At 37.1% G+C, this 26,664-nt stretch overlaps 2 protein-coding genes across 2 annotated transcripts; one reads left to right on the top strand and one right to left on the bottom strand.

Moving 5' to 3' along the window:
• Positions 1–1,034: 1,034 nt before the first annotated feature.
• On the bottom strand, positions 1,035–2,255 carry LOC105527419 (39S ribosomal protein L10, mitochondrial-like). Its single transcript, XM_011963736.1, is given in 3 exon segments — positions 1,035–1,922; positions 2,018–2,127; positions 2,130–2,255. Coding segments are annotated over 3 exon segments (1,107 nt in total). The 5' UTR covers positions 2,239–2,255.
• Positions 2,256–2,974: 719 nt separating this feature from the next.
• Positions 2,975–26,508, top strand: LOC105527418 (tubulin alpha chain-like). The gene is made up of 2 exons (XM_011963734.1): positions 2,975–3,050; positions 26,015–26,508. Exons 1-2 carry the CDS (start codon positions 2,975–2,977, stop codon positions 26,506–26,508), a joined length of 570 nt encoding a protein of 189 aa, XP_011819124.1.
• Positions 26,509–26,664: the final 156 nt, after the last annotated feature.

The following is a 26,664-nucleotide window of genomic DNA, read 5'->3' as shown; positions in this document are numbered from 1 at the left end:
TGAACCATCTTCTCAAGGTGGTGACATTTCCAGAATTTGCAGTAGTTCCATGTCTGTGGCAAGCAGCTGTTTGCTATGATTTGTGGACAGTGGTCAATTAATAAAAAATTAGTCTACACATGAAGAGACTTTAATGTACACATCTTACACTGAAATATAACCCCAGATTACGAGTTTATACCTTATTTGCTCTTTCAGACATAACTTGTTTCAAGTGTCAAATAAGTAACTTTGTTGTTGTTGTTGTTTGTTGTTTTTGCGTTTCTTTGTTTTCTGAGTTAAGCATCCTATCTCCTTTATTAGGAATTTCTGGTTCACCAAGACTTGTATGAGGCCTCCTATTCTAGAGCCCTCAGAAGCCCCCATTAACTGAGAATCCTAGTTTCCTCCCAGCCCTTTTGTTCAGAACCACCAGAGAAATGTCAGCTAGTGGCCACAGCTGTCAGCTGCCTTTAACAGGGCAAGTATGCGCGGGATGCCATTTGTGGGAACAGGTACAGGGGAAGAGGATTTTCCTAGGAAGGGAAGTGAGAGTGAGGAAAGTCAGAAGACAGAGAAGCTCCTGAGAATAAGTCTACACGAAGGACAACCATGTAAACCACAAAATAGAGGAAGTAGGATGCATTTCATTTTATCATAAAGCAGTGCTCCCAAACTTTCCATAGCATGGCACACCCCGAGGGTGGAGAACTAACATCCAAGCACACCTGGATGGTGGATGGGACCCACTTCTGGGTAACCTGATGAGGAAGCTCTAGCGTAGAAATTCAGATGCGGTCTTCAGAGCCAAGAGGGCCTCATTCAAGTCCCTGTTCTGCCACTTACTAACTGCATGACCTTGTGCAAGCTGCTTAATTTCTCTGCTCCTTCTCTGTGAAATGGGTACAATGTGGTCAGGAATAAAGGAACTAATGCATGTACAGCGCTTAGCAGAAAGCCTGGCACACAGCAGGCTCTCACTGAGAGCTATCCTCAGCATGACTGCTTGGCTGAGCTACTGTGGCAGTGGCAGTTTGTGCCCCAAGGGGGTGGGCTCAGGAGCCCTTGCAGCAAGGGGCAGTGACCAAGGAGGTAGGGGGTAATAGCCTTATCTTTTCAGCCTCTCTGCCTTGGACCTTTGTTCCTATTGGGTCCCGAGTGAGGAAAACTAAGGACAAAACCAGTGACTGACAGCCTCCATTTGAAATGGAATCCTCTGCATCTCCGAGTGACCCTATACCTGACAAAATCATTGTTAGTAAAGCCCAGTGACAAACGCACGCCCCCACCCGGTGCCAAGTTCTTCCACATCTCCCACGGTGGACAGCACAGCCAGTCAGAGTGTATTTATGGGCAGGGCTGGCTAAACAGGCTGGGTACGAGTCCGGAACAGGGTCAGGAGGATCTGGCTTCCCATTGGTTGACACCACAGAATCCTCCTCGCGTTGCTGTCTGATGTACTGGTCCAACAGGGTGGTCAGCTGGAGGGGCTGGTGCTGGAGCAGGGAGTGGGTCTGGGCGGTGAGGCGGATGAGGCCTAGCACAAGCTCCCCCTGTGCCACGGGCAGGCTGGGGAGGTTGGAGTAGTTGAGAAAGCCCTGCCTGCTGAGGATGGTGTCATCGATGCAGCGACCCAGCAGCGGCAGGAATGGCACAGTCCTTAAGATCCGGACCATCTCCTTGACCCTGGGTTCTTCACTGACCAGCAGCACGTTGTGCCCCACAAAAAGGGGCAGCAGATTTTGGCACTTGGAATCCTCCAGGAAGGGCTTCGGTACCTGGTTGGGGAAGACCTTCATCAGGATCTTGCGTTTCCGCAGCTGGTGTGGCACAAGAAGCTTGTCCTCTGCGCTCAGAGCCACCTTCTGGCAGACAGCTGTCATTCGGTTGTCCTGGAAAACTGCTGCTACCTCCCGGCGGAGAGGCCTGATGAGGCCCCTCTCCTGAAATTGGAAAGCAATAACCAGGGTACATCCGCTGTCACTTCTCCTGGCAACCTTGCTCCCGCTGTGGTAAGTTCTAGGGCTTCCAGTGATGCCTCCTGTGGGGGGCCGGGAGGACATGGCAGACGTGTTGGGTTGACGGCTGGTGTCTGGGGGATATAGTCAGTCACAGCCATCACCTTCTGTCGCTGAAAGTGCATCACAGACGGTGGCGGGTAACAGCCTTGGAGCCATAGCGGACAGTCTGGAGGGCAGGCAGCTGGCCCGCCTGGGGCAGGAGGCCCCCTCGCAGCATCACCACCATAGCCGCAGCCATCTCCACCTCAAGAATGGACAGAACAGTAACTTTTTAAAAAGTAAATATTTAAGGGCCAGTAGGATCCACATATCTTTATGGATTTATCTAATGTCAATAATGTACATTTCTTTGCATCTTAGGAAATAGTATTCTCATGCTGAATCCCAGTAAGCCTCCGTGGTAATCACATAAGTTATCAATAATTTCAATTCTATGGGGATTTTTTTTTTTAGCTTAGTTAACTCAAATGTAAATCCCAATATTAAACATTCTCACACACTTTGTTCTCTAGCTTTATCACTTGAAAAAGTTGTAACATGCTTTAAATTATAGTGAAATACAATTTGCTAAGAGTGGCATTTTTAGCACCACTTTTATAGAGCACTTGGTGCAGGAATCAAAATTATTAGCAGTGCCTTTTTTGCTTGTTTTAAGAGACTTCTCACTTTTGGCTGATGGCTACATCTCTAAATAGATTTTACACTCCCTGCTCAGAGATGGAAAAGCACATACAGCTCTCTTCACATTCAAATAACAATCTCTTCACTCATCACCACCAAAGTCCAATACCCATCCCAGAACCTATCAAATTAATTACCAAAGCTTTTCTGCTCTCAGGTTCTCACAGATAAAGCATGCCTGTGAGAGCATTTTACAGGTTTTATCCCGCTATTCCACAGGATAGTCTTACACTCCAGAATGCACCTAAATGCACTTAAAAGGTCCTCTTCTGTGATCCTGTGAATTAATCGTAATGACTGCCCTGGGGAAAAAAGAGAGTCCTCAATACCAGAGATCCAAAAAGAACTGCTGCTTGGTAAAAGCTCCAGGTTAGGGATATGTCATCATTTAGCTATGGGGAGTTTAATTTACTAGAGTTCAAAAACAAGAAAGGGGTTATCCACAAAACCCCATTCAAGATAGCAAAAATTTAAGAGGAAAGTCAGATCAAGGGACACACTGGCACCAAAGTTAAGCAGAGTCTTAGAAAGTAGCCAATATCTGAGGTCAGAAACCAGGTCATAAAGCAAGGGTACCAACAATGGGCACAGTGGAAAATCAGCTCAGAGAACACCTGCTTACCAGGTGTCATTTATTCCCACAGGTTCTTAAAGACCTACCACGGCCACAGTGTCTGGCAGGGAATATTCAGAGACTGTTAACAAAGTAGGCAGAAAAGACAATTTTATTTTTTCTGAAGAATTTAAGTATTTACATATATGTGTTAATGGCACATATTAAAGAGAATAGCAAAAGAAAGCTGAGGAAAATTCAAAAGTAAGAACAAACCTGTGAACAAATTCATGACTAATAATCAGAGTTGGGAAAACAGTCTGGGCCAAAGCTGAGGTGAAGGAAAACAATACTTAAAACATGTTCTTTATTGTTTAGTGGGCAAAAAGTAGACCCGTTTCAGAAGAGGTAGAGAAGAAAAAAAAGTGTATTATTGGGGGGATGTGAAGGCACTGAATGAAAACATAAAATGCTATTTTTGTTGCTAAAACTAGTTGAAAGCAATTCATATGACTATACAGAATATTAAAACCTAACACACTAATAGCCTTGATTTTTAAGATTTGTTAGGCAGGCATGTAAAGGTAAATACATATACAAAATAGAAGCCATTGAGCATTGAAAGAGTATATAGTCGTTGAACCTAGTTATAAAATCCTAAGGTGAAAAACTGATTTTCACATATACATATGCAAATGTACTTGTTTTTAAACCTGAACTTGCTTTTAAATTATACAAGTAAACACTTTGCCACAAAAAGTCACTCAAAAGTACACAAAATACAGCCCTTTTGTCAGGCTTTTTACAACCCACAGCATCGTTACAGAATGAATGTGGATGGATACCATGAAAATAATTTCTATCTTCGATTATTATACCCAGCTATGATTTTTACAAAAATGACTAAGGAATTTGTACAATAGCCGATTATTTCTACTAAATTAGATAACTTGTTGTATTTACAATAATTTTAAGTCTCTGTACATATCATAATTTGAATAGTTAACACCAAATCCCAAGATAATAGTCCATTTTCTATAAATAATTACACTAAATAAAATTACAAATTTTGGTAATGGCACGTCTTCTTAATCATAAACTATCTCCCTCATTTCCAGTTAATTCTATATTTCATTTAGTTACAAAACATATTAAGGGACTGTAAAAGAGAGTCTGTTGTGAAGTGCACTGATGATAGAATGTTTCAATAATGCAAAAAATAGAGGCTGAAACAAGTTTTAAACAACCCTAAAATAAATAAGAAACTATTTGACACAATTTTATAAATGTGCTAAAGACACCTGGCTAGCTTCCATATAAATCTGTACTGGATAAATCTTGAAGCATTCTACAGCTTATCCACAATACCTCTCCCTTTTATCTTTGTGAAAAAATTAGCCCTGCCAACTTGGCTATAAAAGACTAACTGGACTTTAAAGATGCTTTAGAACTCAAATATATTTCTAGTTCTTATAATACATAGTCTTAAAATAAACTCCACTTTCTTACTCTTGTGTGAGAGAATCTCTGGTCTTTTGTTTCAAAAGGCCTTTGAGCTATAGCTAGAAGAAATCTTGTATCTGGGAAAAAAAGGATGATAATTACCATAAGGAAAACAACTGAAGGTATAAAAACTCACTGCTATAGCAGATACACAAATGAGAAAAAGAAAAGAATCAAACATTATCAATACAGAAACACACCAAATCATAAAAATAGACAACAAAAAGAGGAATAAAGTAACAAAGAATATTCAAAACAACCAGAAAAAAAAAAAAAAACTAAAGAAACACTGCCTGCAAAAAACACACACCTGGAATGTCACACATGGACTTAAAGTAAAGGGATGGGAAAAGATATTCTATGCAAATGTATACCAAAATCAAAGAGAAGTAGCTACATTTATATGAGATAAAATAGAGTCTAAGTCAGAAACTGTAAAAAAGAGACAAAGATCATTATATAATGATAAAAGGATGAATTCATCAAGACACTATAACAATTATAAATATATATATGCCCCCAACAATGAAGCACCCAGACACATGAAGCAAATATTGATAGATCTAAAGGGGCAGATAGGCCCTAATATAATAATAGAAAGGGACTTCAACATTACACTCTCATTATTAGAAAGGCCATCTGGACAGAAAATCAACAAAGAAACCCTAGATTTGAACTCCTCTATAGAACAAGTGGACCTAATAGACATTTATAGAACATTTCATTCACTTCGGGCAGAATACACACTCCTCTCATCAGCACATAAAACATGCTCCAGGATAGATTATATGTAAGGCCAAAAGTCTCAACAAGTTTACAAAAATTAAATCATGTTAAGCATTTTTTCTGGCCTCAAGGGAATAAAACTGAAAATCAATAACAAGAAGACCTTTAGAAACCACAAATACATGGAAATTAAACAACATGCTCCTGTATAGCTAATGTGCCATTTAAACTTTTTGAAACAAATAAAAATATAAATACAACATACTAAAACCTATGGGATATAGGAAAAGCAGATAAGAGGGAAGTTTATAACACTAAATTTCTGCATCAAAAAAGTAGAAAATTTTTAAAAAACATCTTAATAAGGTATCTCAAGGAATTAGAAAAGCAAGAACAAAACAAATCCAAAACTACTAGAAGGATAAAAATAATAAAGATAAGAGGAGAAATAAATGAAATTGAAATTAAATATATAATACAAAAGATCAACAAAATTAAAATTAGTTTTTTGAAAAGATAAGCAAAATTAAAATAGAGACAAAAAATACTAAATAAGAAATGTAAAGTCAGTTTTGTTTTTAAAATCATTATTAACAATTTATTTTGTATCCCTCCATAAAGAATACATATACAAGCATACATAAGCAATATTTCCTTTCTTGTCTTCTTTTGTAAACAAATGATATTATACTGAATATGTGATTCTGTAACTTCCTTTCTTCACTCAATGAATGTTGCAACATAGCATCACAAAAATATATACCTAATTATCTTGAATACCTGCATGGTACTACATTACATGGACATTTCAAAATTGATTTTTACCAGAGTAAAGTTAATTTTTTTTTTTTTTTTTTTTTTTTTTGGAGTGCAGTGGCTGGATCTCAGCTCACTGCAAGCTCCGCCTCCCGGGTTTACGCCATTCTCCTGCCTCAGCCTCCGGAGTAGCTGGGACTACAGGCGCCCGCCACCTCGCCCGGCTAGATTTTTGTATTTTTTAGTAGAGACGGGGTTTCACCGTAGCCAGCATGGTCTCGAACTCCTGACCTCGTGATCCGCCCGTCTCGGCCTCCCAAAGTGCTGGGATTACAGGCTTGAGCCACCGCGCCCGGCCGTAAAGTTAATTTTTTGAAAAATTAAGCAATATTGACAAATCATTATCTAGACTAAAAAACAAGACAAGAACCAAATAAATAAAATCAGAAACAAAAAAGACATTACAACTGATGACACAATAATACAAAGGATTTTTAGAGACTATTAGGAACAACTATACATCAAAAAATTGGAAAATCTAGAGAATATGAATAAATTCCTGGACATATGCAATACATCAAAATTAAGTAAGAAAGAATGAGACTCCTGAACAGATCAATAACAAGTAATGAGGTTAAAGCAGTAATGAAGTCTTCCAACCAAGAAAGACCACGACTGGATGGCTTCTCTGCTGCTGAATTCTACCATATATTTTTTAAAGAACTAATGCTAATTTCAAATTATTCCAAAAAATTGGAAGGAAGAGAATTCTTTCAAAATCATTTTAAAATGTCAGTTTTACCCTGATACCAAGGCCAGACAAGGACGCTATAAGGAAACAAAATTACAGGACTATATCTTTGATGAACATAGATGCAAAAATCCTCAAAAAAAATACTATCAAACCAAATTCAACAGCACAATGAAAAGAATATTTACCATGATAGAATGTGGTTCATCCCAGGGTTTCAAGTATAGTTCATTACAAACAAATCTATAAATATGATATATGCCATTAACAGAATAAAGGAAAAAAGCCATATGATTATTTCAACAGATGCAGAAAAGGATTTGACATAATTCAACATTTTTATAATGAAAATTATCAAAAAAATAGGTATAGAAGGGGTATACCTCAACCAAATGGACACTATACATGACAAACACCCAATTTATATAGCACTTCATGAGGAAAAGTTGAAACTTTTTCTAATATCTAGAAAAGAGAAGGATGCTAATTCTTGCCTCTTCAATTCAACATACCAGAAGTCCTGACCGGAAGTGTTAGGTAAGAGAAATTAAGAAAAGGCCTACAATTTGGAAAAAAGTGGTTAAATTGTCCCTATGGGCAGATTATATGATCTAATATGTAGAAAACCCCAGAGATGCCACCAAAAACTGTGAGAACTGATAAACAACTTGCAGGATCCAAAAGCAACATACAAAAATCAGCAGCATTTTAATACCATAACAGCAAACTATCTGAAAAAAATAAGGAAAACATCACAATTATAACATTTGCAAAAAAAAAAAAACACCTAAGAATAGATTTAACAAAGGACATAAATGGTCTCTATAAGGAAAATTACAAATGTTGATGAGAGGTATTGAAAGCGATGCTAACAAATTAAAAGATATCACATGCTAATAAACAGGCAGAATTAATATTGTTAAAATAGCCATACTACCTAAAGCAATTTACAGATTCAATGCAATTCCTATCAAAAGTACTAATGACATTTTTCTTCTTTTTATCTTTTTCTTTTTTCTTTTTTTTTTTTTTTTTTGATATTTTGGAGTCTCTTTCTGTTGCCCAGGCTGGAGTGCAGTGGCACAATCTCAGCTCACTGCAACCTCCACCTCCTGGGTTCAAGTGATTCTCCTGTCTCAACCTCCCAAGTAGCTGGGATTACAGGCACATGCCACCACACCTGGCTAATTTTTGTATTTTTAGTAGAGATGGGGTTTCACCATTTGGTCAGGCTGGTTTTGAACTCCTGACCTCAGGTGATTCACCCACCTCAGCTTCCCAAAGTGCAGGGATTACAGGTGTGAGCCACCATGACAGGCTCACCAATGACATTTTTCATAGTAATTGAAAAAACAATTCTAAAATTTATATGAAACCAAAAAAAAATCTGAATAGTCAAAGTCATTGTAAGCAAAAGAACAAAGCTGGGAGTATCATACTACCTGAATTACAAGGCTATACTAACCAAAACAGCACAGTACTGCTATAAAAACAACCACACAGACCAATGGAAAAGAATAGAGAACCAAAACATAAATATAGATTTACAGCCAACTGATTTTTATCAAAGACTCCAAGAACATACACTGTGAAAAGAACATCCTCTTTAATAGATGGTACTGGAAAAGTGGAGATCCCTATACAGAAGAATGAAACTAGATCCCTATCTCTCAGCATATACAAAAATCAACTCAAAATGGATTAAAGACTTAAACATAAGACCTAAAACTGTAAAAATTCTAGAAGAAAACATTTGAGAAACACTCCAGGGCATTAATATAGGCAAAGATATTTTGGCTAAGACCTCAAAAGCACAGTAAACGAAAACAAAAAGAGAAAAATGAGACTATATTAACCTAAAAGGCTTTTACTCAGCAAAGGAAACAATCAACAGAATATAGAAACAACCTATAGAAAGGGAGAAAATATTCACAAAGTACACATCTAATAAAGGATTGATATCAAAAATGTATAAGAAACATAAAAACTTAATACCAAGAGAACAAATAATCTGAATTAAAAATGGGCAAAGAGGCTGTGTGGAGTGACTCAAGTCTATAATTCCAGCTTTTTGGGCCAAGGAGGGAGGATCACTTGAGTCTAGATTTTCAAGACTAGTCAGGGCAAAAGAGTAAGATCTTATCTCCACAAAATTAAAAAATTAGCCAGGTGTGGTGGTGTGTGCCTGTAGTCCCAGCTACTCAGGAGGCTGAGGTGGGAGGATCACTTCAGCCCAGGGCAAGGCATCAGCGAGTGGTGACTGCACCACTGCACCTCAGCCACAGAAAAAAAAAACAAACAAACAAACAAAAAACTGAAACCCTGTCTTAAAAATACAAAATGAACAAAGAAACAGAATAGACAATTATCAAAAGAAGATATACAAATGGCTGACAGATATATTAAAAAATCTTCAACACTTATAATCTAGAAAATGCAAATGAAAACTACAATGAGATATTACCTCACACCTGTTAGAATGGCTATTAACAGACAAAAGATAACAAGTGTCGATGAACATGTGGATAAAGGGAACCCTTGCAAACTATTGGTAGGAATGTAAATTCGTATAGCCATTATAGAAAACAGTATGGAGGTTCCTTAAAAAAACAAAAATAGAATCACCATATGATCAAGCAATTCAACTGCTGGATATATATCCAAAAAGAGGAAGTCAGTATGTCAAAGGGATAGCTGCACTCTCATGTTTATTACAGCATTATCCAAAATATTACTTTCAGTGGCAAAAAACACAATTATTTTTGCACCAACCTGACCGTTAAGATATGAAATCAATCTAAGTGTCCATCAACAGATAAATGAATAAAGAAAAAACAGTATATATACACAGGGAAATACTAGTCAGTGATTAAAAAAAAAAAAAGGAAATCTTGTCATTTGCAGCAACATGAATGAGCCTAGAGGACATTATGTTAAGTGAAATAAGCCAAGCACAGAAAACAAATACTGCATGATCTCACTTATACGTGGAATCTAAAAGAGTTGATCTAATAAAGTAGAGAGTAGATTGGTGGTTACTAGATGCTGTTGCAATGGTGGAGGTGTGGTGTATGGGAAGTGTTGGTCAAAAGATACAAAATTTCAGTTAGCTATGATGAATAATTTTAAGAGATCTATTGTTACACATGGTGACTAGTTAATAACAATGTATTGTATTCTTGAAAAATTCTGATAGTAGATTATAAGTGCTGTTACCACAAAAAATGGTAACTTTGTGAGGTAATTCATATTTTAATTAGCTAGATTTAGCAATTCCACAATGTATACATCTCAGAACACCATGTTGTACATAATAAATACATACAATTTTATGTCAATTTAAAATAAAATTAAAATTGTTTTAAAAGCATTTGACAAAGTTCAACAGTCTTTCATGACAAAAACACTCAACAAAGTAGGAATAAAAGGAAACTACCTTAACATAATAAAAATAAATTTTGAAAAGCCCACAGCTAAAGTCATAGTCAGTGGTGAAAGACTGAAACTCTTCCTCTAAGATCAGGAAGAAAGCAAGAATGTCCATTCTTATTACTGCTGTTCAACATAGTACTAAAAGTCCCAGCCAGAGCAATTGGGAAAAAATATAAAATAAAAAAGAAATACAATAAAATGCATCCAAATTGGAAAGAAAGAAGTAAAATTATCTCTATTCACTGATGACATGATCTTTTATGGAGAAAACTCTAAAGATTCCACAAACAAAAAAAGTTAAAACTAACGAATGCTTTCAGCAAATTTGTAGCATACACAATCAACTTATAAAAATCACTTGCATTTCTATGTATTAATAATGAATAAATTGAAAATAAAATTAAGAAAATCCCATTTACTATAGCACCCAAAGGGATAAAATACATAAGAATAAGTTTAACCAAGGAGGTTTAAAACAGACACCAAGAACTACAAAATATTGCTTAAAGAAAATACACACAAATAGAAAGATATCTCATGCTCATAGATTGGAAGACTTAATATTGTTAAAATGTCCATATTACCCAAAGTGATCTACGAATTTAATGCAATTCCTATCAAAATTGCCATGGCATATTTTACAGACGTATTACAGAAAAAATATTCTGAAATTCATGTGGAATCTCAAGGGAACCCAAATAGCCAAAACAATCCTGAAAAATAAAGCAAGATTGGAGGCATCACACTTCCTGATTTCAAAATTATTACAAAGCAACAGTAATCAAAACAGTGTGTCATGGCCATAAGAAAGGCATATAAACCAATGAAACAGAACAGAGTCCAGAATAAACCCACATGTAAATGATCAAGTAGTCTTTGACAAGGGTGCCTAGAATATACAATGGAAAAAGGATAATCTCTACAACAAATGGTATTGAAACAATAGGATAGTGACATGCAAATGAATGAAGTTGGACCCTTACCTTACAGCATATATAAAAATTAACTCAAAATGAATTAAAGATCTAAACATAAGACCTAACACTGTAAAACTCCTAAAAGATAACATAGGGTAAATGCTACAGGATATTGAATTTGGCAACGATTCCTTAGATATGACAGCAAAGCACAGACAAAAAAGCAAAATAGACAAATAGGACTATGTCACAATTTAAAACAACTTCTCATCAAAACAATAATCAACAGATAGAAAAGTAAAGATATGGAATAGGAGAAAATATTCACGATTTGTATTTCTGAAAAGGGGTTAATAACCAGAATATATAAACAACTTCTACAACTCAACAACCAAAAAACCAAATAACCTGATATAAAAATTGGTAAATAACCTGAATAGATAATTCTCCAAAGAAAATACACAAATGGCCAACTAGAATATGAAAAGATCAATAATTGCAAGAGAAATGCACATTAAAACCACAGTGAAATACACTCGATTAGGATGGGCATTATCAAAAGAATGGAAAAAAAAAGGGTTTTTGAGGATGTGGAGAAATGGAACACCTTTGCAATTTGAGTAGGATTGTAAAACGATGCAGCCACTGTGGCAAGAAGTATGAAGGTTCCTCAAAAAATTTAAAATAATTTAGAATACAGCAATCCCACATTTGGGTATATATCCAAAAGAAATCAATGCAGGATCTCAAAGAGATCTCTGCACACTTATGTTCATAGCAGCATTATTTACAATAGCTAAGAGGTGGAAGCAATCCAAATGTCCATTAAAAGATGAATGGATCAAGATAATGTGGTATATGTACACATAAAATGAACTATTATGCCATTTTTAGTAATTTCAACTTTTAGGTTCAGGGTGTATATGTGCAGGTTTGTTACATGAGTATATCGTGTGATGCTGAGATTTGAGGTATGAATTATTCCATCACCCAGGTAGTGAGCATAGTACAAAATAGTTTTTTGACTCTTTCCCCTTTTCTCTTCTAATAGTTCCCAGTGTCTATTGTGGCCATCTTTATGTCCATGAGTACCCAATGTTTTGCTCCATTTATAAGTGAGAAAACCAAATGTAGTATTTGGTTTTCTGTTCCTGAGTTAACTCACTTAGGATAATGGCCTCCAGCTACATCCATATTGATGCAAAAACATGATTTCATTCTTTTTAATGGCTTCATAGTGTTCAATGGTGTATTTGTGCCAATTTTTCTTTATCCAGTCCAGCACTGATGCACACCTGGGCTAATTTTGTGTCTTTGCTACTACAAATAGTGCTTCAGGAACATACAAGTGCATGTGTCTTTTTGGTAGAATAATTTATATTCCTTTGGTATATACCCAGTAATGGGATTTCTGTGTTCAATGGTTGTTCTGTTTTAAGTGCTTTGAAAAATTTCCAAACTGCTTTCCACAGTGGTTGAACTAATTTACTTTCCCACCAACAGTATATAAGCATTCCCTTTTCTCCACAACCTCACCAGCATCTGTTATTTTATGACTTTTTAGTAACAGCCATACTGACTGGTGTGAGATGGTATCTCATTGTGGCTTGGATGTACATTTCTCTGATGATTAGTGATGTTGAGCATTTTACATGTTTGTTGGCCACATGTACATCTTCTTTTGAGAAGTGTCCATTCATGTCTTTTTTCCATTTTTTAAATGGGGTTATTTGGTTTTTTGCTTGCTCAATTGCTTAAGTTCTTTATATATTATCTGAAATGCCTTTGAGGCCTTTCCACCATTGTCTTAACTACTTGACTCCTTTTTACTCATGCAAATTTTTGCTGGAATGCCTCCCATGAAAATGAATTTTTCTACCACATGGCCAGGCTGCAAATTTTTTATGCTTTTACATTCTGCATCCCTTTTAAGTATCAGTTCCAACTTCAGGTCATTTATTTGCTAACACATATAAGAACAGGCTTTTAGAAGCAGCCAGGCTATTTCTGGAATGCTTTGTTGCTTAGAAATTTCTTCTACCAGATAACCTAAATCATCACTATCAAGTCCAAAGTTCCACAGATCCCTAGGACAGAGGCAAAATGCAGCCAAGTTTTTGCTAAGGCATAACAAAAGTAATCTTATTCTAGTTCCCCAAAAGTTCCTCATTTCCACCTGAGACTTCATCAGCCTGGACTTCATTGTACATTTGATTATCAGCATTTTGCTTATGAACATTCAGCTAGACCCTAGAAAGTTTCAAACTTTCCCTCATCTATCTTCTTCTGAGTCCCCAAACTCTTCCAACCTCTGCCCATTACCCAGTTCCAAAGTCACTTTCACATTTTCAGGTATATCTATAGCAATGCCCCACTTCTGAGTACCAATTTTCTGTATTAGTCTGACCTAAGGTTGCTATAAAAATTCCTACAAAATTTTTCTGTATTAGTCTGTGTTCACATTGCTTCCTGAGATTGAGTCATTTATAAAGAAGATAGGTTTAATTGGCCCTCAATTACGCAGCCTGTACAGGAAGCATGATGCTGGCATTTGCTTACCTTCTATGGAGGCCTCAGGAAACTTACAGTCATGGTGGAAGGTAAAATGGAGCAGACATTTCACATGGCTGGAGCAGAAGGAAGGGAGAGTGAGGAGGGAGTTGCTGCATAGTTTTATAGAACTAGATCTCATGAGAACTCAATATCATGAGAACAGCATCAAGGGGATGGTGCTAAACTATTCTGAGAAATCCACCCCCATGATCCAACCACCTCCCACCAGACCCCACTTCCAATATTGGAGCCTATAATTCAACATGAGATTTGGTGGAGACACAGATCTAAATCATATCATATGCTCATCAGGAATGTTGGCTTGAAATTTTCTTTTTTTGTTGTGTGTTTGCCAGATTTTGATATCAGAATGATACTGGTTTATAGAATGAGTTAGGGAGGAGTCCTTCTTCCTTGATTTTTGGGAATAGTAAGTAGGATTCGTATCAGCTCCTCTTTGTATGTTTGGTAGAATTGGGCTGTGAATCCATCTTGTCCAGGGCTTTATTTGATTGGTATAATTTTTATTACTAATTTAATTTCATTACTCATTATTGACATGTTCAGGATTTTTGTTTCTTCTTGGTTTAGTCTTAGGAAGTTGTGTGTTTCTAGGAATTTTCTATTTCTGTGGGATCAGTTGTAATATCACCTTTGACATTTCTGATTATGCCTATTTGAATCTTCTCTCTTTTTTTCTTTGTTAACATAGCTAGCAGTCTATCAATCTTGTTTATCCTCTCAAAAACCAACTTTTGATTTATTGATTCTGTGTGTAGATTTTTGGGTCTCAATGTCATTCAGTTCTCTGATTTTAGTTGTTTTTCTTCTGCTAGCTTTGTGGTTTGTCCTTTTTTTCTATTTCTATTAGGTGTGATGTTAGATTCTTAATTTGAGATCTTTCTAAGTTTTTGAGGTAGGCATTTAGTGCAGTAAACTTTTAACACTTCCTTTGCAGCATCCCAGAGATTTTGGTATGTTGGGTCTTTATTTTTACTTATTTCAAAGAATTTTTTAAATTTCTGCCTTAATTTCATTGCTTACCCCAAATTAACTCAGGAGCAAGTTGTTGAATTTCCATGCAATAGTGTGATTTTGAGGGATCTTCTTGGTATTTATTTCTATTTTTAGTCCATTGTGATTGGAGAGTATGGTTGGAATGATTTTTTTTTTTTTTTTTTTTTTTTTTTTATTGAGACTTGCTTTTGGCCAGCAAAAAAAAAAAAGTGTTCTAATCTTGGAGTATGTACCACATACAGATAAAAATAATGTATATTCTGTGGTTGATGAGTGGAATATTCTATTAGGTCTTTTAGGTCCAATTGGTCGAATGTCAAATTTAAGTCTAGAATTTATTTACTAGTTTTCTGCCTTGATGATCTGTCCAACACTGTCAGTGAGGTGTTCAAGTCTCCTGTTGAGTGGCAGTCTAAGTCTTTTGTAGATCTAGAAGTGCTTGTTTTGTTAATCTGGATGCTCCAGTGTTACTTGTGTATATATGTAAGATAATTGTCTTCTTGTTGAATTGAACCCCGTATCATTATGTAATCTCCTTCTTTGTCTTTTTTACTGTGGTTAAAGTATGTTTTATCTGATACAAGAATAGCAACCTCATCTCTTTTTTTGTTTTCTGTTTCAGCGATAGATCTTTCTCCAACTTTACTTTGAGTCTATGAATGTTGTCAGTGACATGGGTCTCTTAAAGACAGCAGGCAGATGGGTCCTGGTTTTTAATCCAAATTGTCACTTTGAGCCTTTTAAGTAGAACATTTAGACCATTTACATTCATGGTTTATGCTGATATTAAGGTTTGATCCTATTGAAAGTTGTTAGGTGGTTGCTTTATATTTTCTATCAGGTGGTTGCTTTATAGGATCTATGGGCTATTTACTTAAGTGCATCTTTGTGGTAGCAGGTATTATACTTTTGATTCCATGTTTAGAACTCCCTTAAAGATCTCTCGTAATGCTGGTGCAGTGGTAACAAATTCCCTTAACATTTTCTTGTCTGGAAAATGTTTTGTCTGGAAAAGATTTTATTTCTCCTTCACTGATGAAGCTTAGTTTGGCAAGATATACAATTATTGCCTGAAATCTCTTTTCGTTAATAATGTTGAAAGTAGGCCTCTAATCTCCCCTGGCTTGTAATATTTCTGCTGAGAAATCTGCTGTTGGCCTGATGGGTTTCCCATTGTACATGATCTGACATTTTCTCTAGCTGCTTTTAAGATTTTTTCTTTAGCATTGACCTTGGATAGGCTAGTGACTATATACTTTTATGATGTTTATATTGCAAATATTACATCATTTTTAAAAAGACAGAAATCTGATCACATGCTACAACATGGATGAATCTCAAGGGTATTATGTTAAGCACAAAAAGTTTGTGGCAGATGATAGATGAACCTGACAGTGATAACTTAAGCATACCCTGAGAATGCCCACATATGGCAGATGTATACATGGGCATTGTGAATTCAGACTTTTGAGCATGATCAACCTGGAGATTAATTCCTTATCTATAAGAAACATCTGGGGCCCTTGCCCATCCCATGGAACACAGGCTGTACAGGCAATCAAGGCCCTTTGTTTGGATTAAATTAAGATTGTCAGGTGGAGGTAGTTGAGGGAAGGGTGATAAGTGAAAATGCTATATAACCTGCATGCTTTCTGCAAGCTGTGGCAGTTCTGTCCAGCCCCCTCTCACTGGACCAACCCTGTTGGTAAGTTCCAAAAAGCCCTATGTCTCATTTCTTATTTTTTTAATTGCTGGTGATGGATTTTTAAAATGTTATACATACCAACACATCATTTGCAGCTTCTGGGCTAGGTGATCTCTGAGTTCCCTTACAGTTTGCAATTCTAGAATCAAAACTAAGAGTTGTGTGTCTCAGTAACTGGTCTCTTTGCCAGGTGACCCCCCTCTGGGTTTTAATCTTCCCTATGTGAGCTACTCACCTGGGTTAGTATCCACATTGGGGTGTCATAGAGCTGTAACATGGTTACAAGTCCTCTGCTCTATATGGGTTGACATTTTGCCCTGTGAACTAGATTAGAGGTCTTTGAACAGCTATTTCACACAGAGAACCCTGTTGCTTAAGTTGAATGTTACATGGACTTCTAAATATGTTTAACATATGAAAGCAGAATTGCTTTGATGTAAGTAGGGCTGGGGAAGAAGGAGTGAATGACTGTGTTGCATTTCCTACCTTATTAGCAGGTCTTTCTCTTCTGAGTAAAGCCTCTATTCAAGTTCAGAAGAAAAACTTTAGGAACTGGAGGAAGGAAAGCAGGAGTCTGAACTTCTTTATCCCTTGCCCCAAACAGAGCAGCTGCTGCTCTTATCAGCTGTACTGAGTTTTCGCTGAAGCTTCTGTTTGAAAAAGGGGTTTAGCTGCTTTAAAAAATATATATTTAAAAAAAAAAAAAAACCTCCCCTTAGAGCCCCTATGCTCCGGCCCGCTCCCACACTGTGAAGTGTACTTCCATTTTCAATCAATCCCTTCATTCCTTCCTTGCTTTATTTGTGCATTTTGTCCAATTCTTTGTTCAAGATACCAAGAACCTGGACACCCTTAACACATTTTGGCGAGCCAGCCCGGAGAGTCTTACAGCGGCTGTTTCCTATTCTTACAAACCTCATAGTATGCTTTGGAGGGGAAACCTGCAGGTGGTGACTACCTAAGGTCAGAGACATCTGGAACTCTAAGATTGGACCCCACAGGAGGATGCTCTGTGGGTTCTGTGGACCTCACACTCAAAAGAAGAGGCTCTTGGCAGAGGTTCTGAGGCCTAGTATTAAACCCTCCTTAGAATTTTCTCTCACAGTTGCAATGCTGCTTGGTCCCAAATTTGTTTAAAATCTGAAGTTTACTGTCTAATGGGAAAGTGGGATGGCATTGCATGTATCCAGGCTTTTGTGTTCCTGTTGTAAGTAGGGAGCCTGGTTAATGTGTGATGCTCTCCTTTTGTACTGTTTGACCCCAGTGCTCCTGTAGTCTGGGGAGGTTTAGCCTTTAAAAATCAAATGGCCGGCCAGGTGCAGTGGCTCACGCTTGTAATCCCAGCACTTTGGGATGCCAAGGCGGGCGGATCACGAGGTCAGGAGATCGAGACCATCCTGGCTAACACGGTGAAACCCCGTCTCTACTAAAAATACAAAAAAATTAGCCGGGGGTGGTGGCGGGCACCTGTAGTCCCAGCTACTCTGAGAGGCTGAGGCAGGAGAATGACGTGAACTCAGGAGGCGGAACTTATAGTGAGTCAAGATCATGCCATTGCACTCCAGCCTGGGAGACAGAGCAAGACTTCTGTCTCAAAAAACAAACAAACAAACAAACAAAAAATCAAACGGCCATGGAGACTGCTTTACCCAAAATTTTGGTTCACAGCCTTCCTTGGATTATCTATTGGGGCAAAGTAAAACCAGCAAGCTTGTATTGCTATCTCATGGCTAAGGTTTCAAGCTATGGGATCTTTGTTTATGTGTGTATACATGTCTAGATGTGTTTATTTGTATGCACACTTATTGTTACATGTCGTGTCTACCAAATTGGCTTGTAAGTAAGAGTGCTTATAAATTAAGTACAAAAGTGTTAGCAATTTTCAAGTTTATGTGATTTAAAGTAAAACTTTACTAAACAAGTTATCCTTAAAATTATTGGTGGAATAAAAATAGAAATGCCTTCAGAATTGTCAGCATACATTTTGTCTGAATTTTATGTTTGTCTTTGCTAAATATTTTAAAATGTCGGTGTTAATTCAAGCTAGGAGCTGCTTAGGGCAAGTCTGCCTCCCGTTCTATTCAAAGTCTCACTGAGATGAATTCATATCTGATTGCTTCCTTTGGAAAGGCTAATTGGAAACTCAAAAGAATGCAACAATTTATCTCCAACCTGTGATCTGAAAGCCCCCGAGACTCCTCACCTTGGTTGTCCCACCTTTCCAGACCAAACCAATGCTTGTTTTACATACGTTAGTTGATATCTCATGTCTCCTTTGTCAAAAGTAATAAGTACAGTGAATGGGATAAATGCCTTAGGTAAACTTTTTGCATAAATTAAAATCCTAAAGTTACTTTTAATGCTCATTTAATATCTGGGTCATTTCCAATTAAGAAGTGTTGTAATATGGGGAAATATGTTTCTAAAACTGTGAATTGTTCTTACCCATAAATGCCCACTATATTATTCAGGATTTCTTGCTTTTTAGGGTTCCACTAAAGTTTTAGGTTACTAAGGATATAATTTTAGTTAACACATAATTCTGTATACAAAATGTGCCAGAAAGGGTTATAAGTGAGAAAAAAAAGAATAATTTTGTCTAATTCAGAAGTTATCTAAGAGTTAGTTCAAATTACAGATTTGAAAAGGTTATTTATGAAACAATGTGGTAAGAAATCATTAAGTAGGGGAGAAAGACGTGGAAAAAGTTTAAATAATAAAATATTCAAAAAAAAAACCAAACCTGACCTAGACGAGGGTATGAGATATGCTCATTAATTTTTCAGATGACACAAATAGGGATTAAACAAACTGCACAAATTGAAATTATAAGCACCAGTGAATGCTGAATAAATAGATGGAAAAGATGGTGGAATTCTGAGGCTACCAAGCCAAACAAATAAAGTGTTACTGTTTAGAATAGAACTCCAATTTTGAAGAGAACATAAATAGAAGTCAACTTGGCGTGTAAGGTCCCTTGGCCCTATTGCCTGCTTGCTGGCACTCCATGAGGAGCTACAATTCAGGCTGGACTTCAAAATCTACAGGAATTGAAAGCATCTCAGGCAGCGAGGTTAATGAAAGGTCTGTAACATAAAGCTTAAGAAAACAGCAAAGTAACCAAAATTTTTCCATCATGATAAAAATACTATGAAGAGAGTCAACATTAAAGAAATAATAAAGACTGCAAAGGCAGCAAAGGGAAATAGATACATTGAATTACGTCAAAATCTAAAACTTCTGTATACCAAGGACACTATCAGTAGAGTGAGAAGATCACCCATGGAAAGGAAGAAAATATATATCTGAGGCTAGGATAGTGTGTCATGCCTGTAATCTCAGCAGTTTGGGAGGCCAGGGTGGGAAGATTACTTGAGGTCAGGAGTTCAAGGTTGCAGGGAGCTGTGATTACACAACTGGACTCCAAGCTCAGAAAACAGAGCAAGATCCTGTCTCAAAAATAAAATATATTTACACACTATATATATAAAATACACTATATATAAAATACTATATATATACACTATATATATAATACTATATATACTATATATATAAAATATATATACAGTATATATACACACTATATATAATATATATAGTGTGTGTGTGTGTGTGTGTGTGTGTGTGTTGTGTACATAGCAGACATGCCCTGCTCCAGAATAGGATGTATTTATCGTATTTGTGTCTCTTTCATCTGTGTTTGGGTGAAAATAATAATCCATTCATATGTTAATCTAGTCTTTTGTACCATTTTTAATCAGTTTTTTTCATATAGCATTACAGAATGATAACTTCAGGCAAGTCTTTCAGACTAATCTAGAGCTGACTAGCAGATAACCAGTGATTAAAGTCAGCAGTCACTATTGAGACCAGAGTTTGTTATTTGGACATTAGAAATGTTTGTCATTAAAATGAAAAGCAGGGTTAGTCAGTTAATGAATTTGGCACAACAGCATCTGGAAGGAAGGAAGGACAAAACACTGAATAAGTTCAGAAACCAAGGAGACATTATGAGCCGACAAGGTCAATGCCTGCATGTTCCCTTTTCTCTCCACAAGATTTGAACTTCCTATAAATCCAATCATTTAAGATGGCAACCTGCTCCAGCTCTGGAAAGCTTGAATGCCTGTGAAATGCCAACATAAATGAAAATTTAATAGCTTTCCACCTGCAGCACCTGTGCAGATAAATTGTACCAGGCCTCAAACAAGTTGAAGAGCCTCAATATGTTATATATGGAGCAGCTGGTCCAGTCAATGTTCATTTGCTGAATGGTTTCTGTAATCCCAGCTTGAGCTGGAAAGGAATCTCTAGAAAAGTAGTTAACTCAGAGCGTCCATACAAGAAGCACCTGTCATCTAAACTACTTTGTGGGAGATGCCTGCCTTCTCAGCTGTGGCAAATGATGAGAAAGACTGCCATCAGAAAGAGCAACAATGTTCGTCAACACATGCTTTCCAAAGTGACACAGCAAGTCTCCTTAGGACACAACAAGCTCCTAACAACCTGAGCTTGTTAACTCCTGGCCCCAAATCAGAGTCATTTACCCAACACCCTCCTTGGAATAAAATGAACACTCGGTTATTCATGATACTTTTTGGCCCTGTCCCATCAAAACACACTTTAATAACCTGTTTATCTACTAAGAATATATATTCTGTCATTGTTTCTACTCTGCCAAGTCTGTAAGTATTCTTTTCAAAAAGAAGAATGAAGAAAGAAAGTCATGTTTGGGAGCAGAACATTAGAAGCCTTGCAACAACCCAACAAACTGCATGACACTGTCTTACTCCCAGAATTATCCCACTGGGTACAAATACATATTATAGGGATAGTATATTTTTCATATAAAATGTTTCCTTTGGAAAATAAATTGTTCTATTACAAAGATACATGTATGCCTATGTTCATTGCAGCACTATTCACAATAGCAAAGACATGGAACCAGCCCAAATGCCCACCAATGATAGGCTGGATAAGGAAAATGTGGTACATATATACCATGGAATACTATGCAGCCATAAAAACGAACAAGATCATGTCCTTTGCAGGGGCATGGAGGGAGCTGGAAGCCATTATCCTCAGCAAACTAACACAGGTACAGAAAACCAAACACCACATGTTCACACTTATAAGTGGGAGCTGAACAGCGAGAATACATGGACACAGGGAGGGGAACAACACACACCGAGGCCTGTTGAGAGGGTGGGGGAAGGGAGAGCATCAGGATAAATAGCTAATGCATGCAGGGCTTAATACCTAGGTGATGGGTTACCAGGTGCAGCAAACCACCATGGCACACATTTACTTATGTAACAAACCTGCACATCCTGCACATGTATTCTGGAACTTAACATTTTTAAAAAATGTAACCTCTGTTTGTATGCAATGGCCTAAACATGCCCTATCTTCTCATGTGATTATTAGTTATTAATGTTCTTTAATTGAACTAGTTTATGAGATCTGTTCCTTTGTTGATTTATATCTACTATCACTGACCCTAATCAGTGATATCAAGGATCTTCAGTAAAAGGAAAAGAATGATTGCATATACATAAACATATGTTTATACGTACCTTCCAAAAATAATAAAATCACATGCTTGAAAATCAATAAAGGTAAGAGACCCTTTTATGCTCCATGTCCACCAGTTTTCACATTGTCTCAATTCTACTATTGACTTTGTCTTCCATTTCTAGATCCTTTTCCATCCTTTCAACTTATCTTTTGAGTGAGCAAACTAAATGGCTTTAATGAATACTCACCCCATGCCTTCCTCCCCTACTGAAACCTTGTCATGCATTTCCAACGTGAGCGCCTTGCCTGAGCCACCCCTTAAATCCCCATGATAGGGAGAGGGGGTGGCTCAAAATTTTCCATGAGAATGAGATTAGATGCCAATAACCACCCAAACCTTCAGTCTAGACTAGATTGTTCTAAATTTTACTTTGAGGAAAAGGATTTCTTTAAATGATGGTCATGTAAAATGGTCATCTATTGGGAATGTACTTTAGCATTTAGCATTTCTTAAGGAAAAGCAAATGACACTTGGTTTTTTACAAACCCTTTATAATCTATCTGATGGCTCAAAATCTATTAAGAAGATTATTATGGATGATTTTATAGCCAAATACACTGGCTTACAATTTCTACCAGTACTGGTTCTGTCTTCAAAGCCTAATGATTATTTCTACACATAGCTTTACCTTTCAATTGTTTATCATTCCCAAGCCATCAGACATGGATTAGGAACAAAGTCAAAGTAACAGGAAATTATATCTTAGTATTATTTTTAAACAATTAATTGTTCCCAATTCAGTGAAGTGAATTTTGTTTTACACCAAATTACAATAATTCAGCTCTAATCTGTAACTTCAGTGCTAGGCTCTACTTACTGGAAGTTTAGTTCATTTGATTCCTGGACTTCAGCACAGAAGACCTCAGTTCCACTTTTCATTTCTGCCACTGAGTTCCTGAGTAATCATCACTGGGTCAAATGAAATTCCTTTGCATAGTTGAGCATGTTGCATACAAATAATTTCACCCAAATTTTTTATTTTAATATATTTTAACACTTTGGGAATATACTAGAAATTACTAACTCACATGTATTATAGACATGATTTTAACACATTTTGGTGAACATCCTTTCAAGGTATTGCCTTATTAAACCATTCTTGTGTGCAAATCTCAGTATAAAGCTTCTATAGGCCAGGCATGGTGGCTCACACCTGTAATCCCAACACTTTGGGAGGCTAAGGAGGGCAGATTGCTTGAGCTCAGGAGTTCAAGACCTGCCTGACCAACATGGTGAAACCCCATCTCTACTAAAAATACAAAAATTAGCCGGGCATGGTAGCGGGCACCTGTAGTCCCAGCTACTCAGGAGGCTGGTACACAAGAATCGCTTGAACCCAAGAGGCGGAGGTAGTAGTGAGCCTAGATCATGCCACTGTACTCTAGCCTGGATGACAGGATGAAAATCCATCTCAAGAAAAAAAGCTTCTATAAAAATCTGTGTGTATAAATGACCATCTGTTAAGTATTTCTTAGTGAAAATACATATTAGCTCTGGTCTTTTTCCTTTTTAAAGTCAGTGCCTGATTTACTCTCATTCTTCAGATGTATAAGCAAGTCCCCACATATGTGGATGGCTTTATTGAGGCCTATCTGCTAAGCCAGCCCATAGTGGGCATGTACAACACCTGGTCATTACTACATAATCTGTGGTAGTGTAGCAAGAGGACGCTAGTGGTGAAGTGAAAAAAAAAACTGCGACTAAGTTACTACAAGGGTTGGTTAATGGGATTTTGCAATCATGCTATGAAATCATCCTGGAGTTTCAGGGTGACAAATTTGAATTATAAAGGGTTAGAAGAGGCTTTAATCTGGGTTTCTTGTAACTAGATAGAATTTTGTATAGGGAGAACCAAGGAGAATAGAGAATCCATGATCCTTGAATATCCCTCAGCCTGATATCTCTTGGTATAATTTGCTAAGTGCACATCCTTTGAGCTTATCACAGTAAACTGTATCTTCTATAAGATTTATATAACTCATTTTTCCCATATCAGTAACCCAGTCATGCAATAACATGACCCTCCCACATTTACGCCAGGTAAGATTCAGACTAATCTGCTTGGAACACAGTCTTATCATGTAATAGTCGATTTTCCAATAAGAATTTAATTTCTAGCAGGTCATGTCTTCATTTTGTTGAATTATAAATTTCAGTACTCACCTGTCTGACTTTGATGTTTATAATGAGAAATACAAGCAGCAGTTAGATATTGTCGGTGATTAAATTTTGAAATGAAAATTTCTTACCATCTCTTTCATGTTTCTGGATAAATAATGAGTGCAGTGAGAGTATGTCGCAGGCTGTTACCATTTTCAGCTACCTGTCTGTTGAATCAGTGTTTTCATATATAATTATGTTTTGGAATTCTATAGAATATTATATCTGAAAAAATTATTCAATTGCTGAGAAAATAAGAGTTTGAAAACTGCTATTTTGAAGATACAACCACTGATATCATTTGCAAACCATCCTGATAGGCAAACACAAAACACTGAATGTATGGTCCCAGGTGTATTTGGAAGGCAGAACCATCCTATGAGTAGGCATCACTAGTGAGAGACTTCTTACCTCTTGCCAACCTGACACACAGAGGGAACAGTTCCCCAAAATCAAATGTGCAGTCAATGCATGAAACTAGAAAAGTAAACCTGGGAAGACATGAAATTTGGATTTCGCCTACCTCAGAAAGAATGAAACATAGGTGTCATGAGAATAAAATGTTATCAACATTTACTATAAATGTGGGGTGCTTCTGACCTTGCTTTTATATTTATGATAAAGAAGCAGTTGTAAGATATTAAGCTGTGATTATATATGGTTTCCAGGTGAGCCCTTAACCTTCCTGTCCCCTTCAGTCCCTTCCTATTGGTCTCTATTCATTTGCTTCCTAGAGATGGGCTCTAAATTCAAAATCAAGCTACTCCTATTAAGTTATGCAGGTATAGCCTTCTAATTAAAGTTGTATTGAGAAGATAATCTGCTTTTTACTAAGAAAGAACTTACACGTTGCTTCCATTTTCACTCCTTTTATTCCTCAAATAAGAGAACAAAGTGAGAAAGGTAGAGAGTTGCACTTTTTACTTTGCTTTTTAAATAATAAAGTAGTAAAAGAATATGAACTGACAGCCAATTGCCCTCTCATATCCATTCTTCTGACCTTGGTTAATAGCTACCAATTTAATCTAGTATTCCTATGTCACCAATCACTACTGTTTGCAGACAATTGAATTCAGCAAGATTCCATGGCTGTACATGACATTGGAATTAAATGACATTGGAACTGTTTATCTTAGATTATTTACCCCTTAGCATTTCACATAAGTGATACCTACTGTATTAGTCCGTTTTCACAGTGCTGTAAAGAACTGCCCAAGACTGGTAATTTATAAAGGAAGGAGGTTTAATTGACTCACAGTTCCATGTGGCTGGGGAGGCCTCAGGAAACTTACACCATCTGGGTGGGGGAAAGGGGAAGCAAGGCACATCTTCTCAGGGTGGCAGGAGAGAGAAGGGGCAGGGGAAATGGCCACTTTTAAAAACATCAGATCTCATGAGAACTCACTATCATAGGAGAGCATGGGGGAAACTGTCCCTAGGATCCCATCACTTCCCACCAGGTCTCTCCCTTGACATGTGAGGAGTATAATTTTGAGATGAGATGTGGGTGGGGACACAGGGCCAAACCGTATCCCTACTCTTATATGCTTCAAGTGAATGCATTTAATTATAACATTAATAGAGTCATTGTGCTTTTTATACCACCTTTACGCTGTATAATTGTTTTAAAAATACTGTAAGTAAATAATGTGTATGGGGAAATGTAAGTTAACCACAAGGTAACTTTAGCAAGATCACCAGTGCTTGCTTTGAGCCAACCATTCAGCTGGTGAAATGTGACCCTTGCCATGGTAAATACATGGCTTGCTGTCTGTTGTACTATGGTGACATGGTTCCCAAAGACGTCATTGCTGCCATTGCCACCATCAAGACCAAGTGTACTATCCAGTTTGTGGATTTTTGCCCCCCTGGCTTCAGGGTTGGTATTAACTACCAGCCTCCCACTGTGGTGCCTAGTGGGGACCTAGCCAAAGTACAGAAAGTTGTGTGCATGTTGAACAACACGACAGCTGTCGCTGAGGCCTGGGCTCACCTGGACCACAAGTTTGACCTGATGTATGCAAAGCATGCCTTTGTTCACTGGTATGTGGGTGAAGGGATGGAGGAAGAAGAGTTTTCTGAAGCCTGTGAGGACATGGCTGCCCTTGAAAAGGATTATGAGAAGGCTGGAACAGATAGTGCTGAGGGAGAGGATGAGGGTGAAGAGTATTAACCTGTATGCTATACTTTTATACTCCATTGTCTTGGGACTGTCTCATTTTTGTTCTGTGAAAATGTCCATCATGCCCCTAAATTGTCAATAAAAGTAATAATTCCATTTTAACTGTCAAAAAAAACCTCATTAGGCATGTTACTCTTAGTGAAATCA

The sequence above is a fragment of the Colobus angolensis genome, unplaced genomic scaffold (genome assembly GCF_000951035.1).
Source record: "Colobus angolensis palliatus isolate OR3802 unplaced genomic scaffold, Cang.pa_1.0 Scaffold62, whole genome shotgun sequence".
Lineage (NCBI taxonomy): Eukaryota > Metazoa > Chordata > Mammalia > Primates > Cercopithecidae > Colobus > Colobus angolensis.
This window is presented reverse-complemented; position numbering and strand designations above follow the sequence as displayed.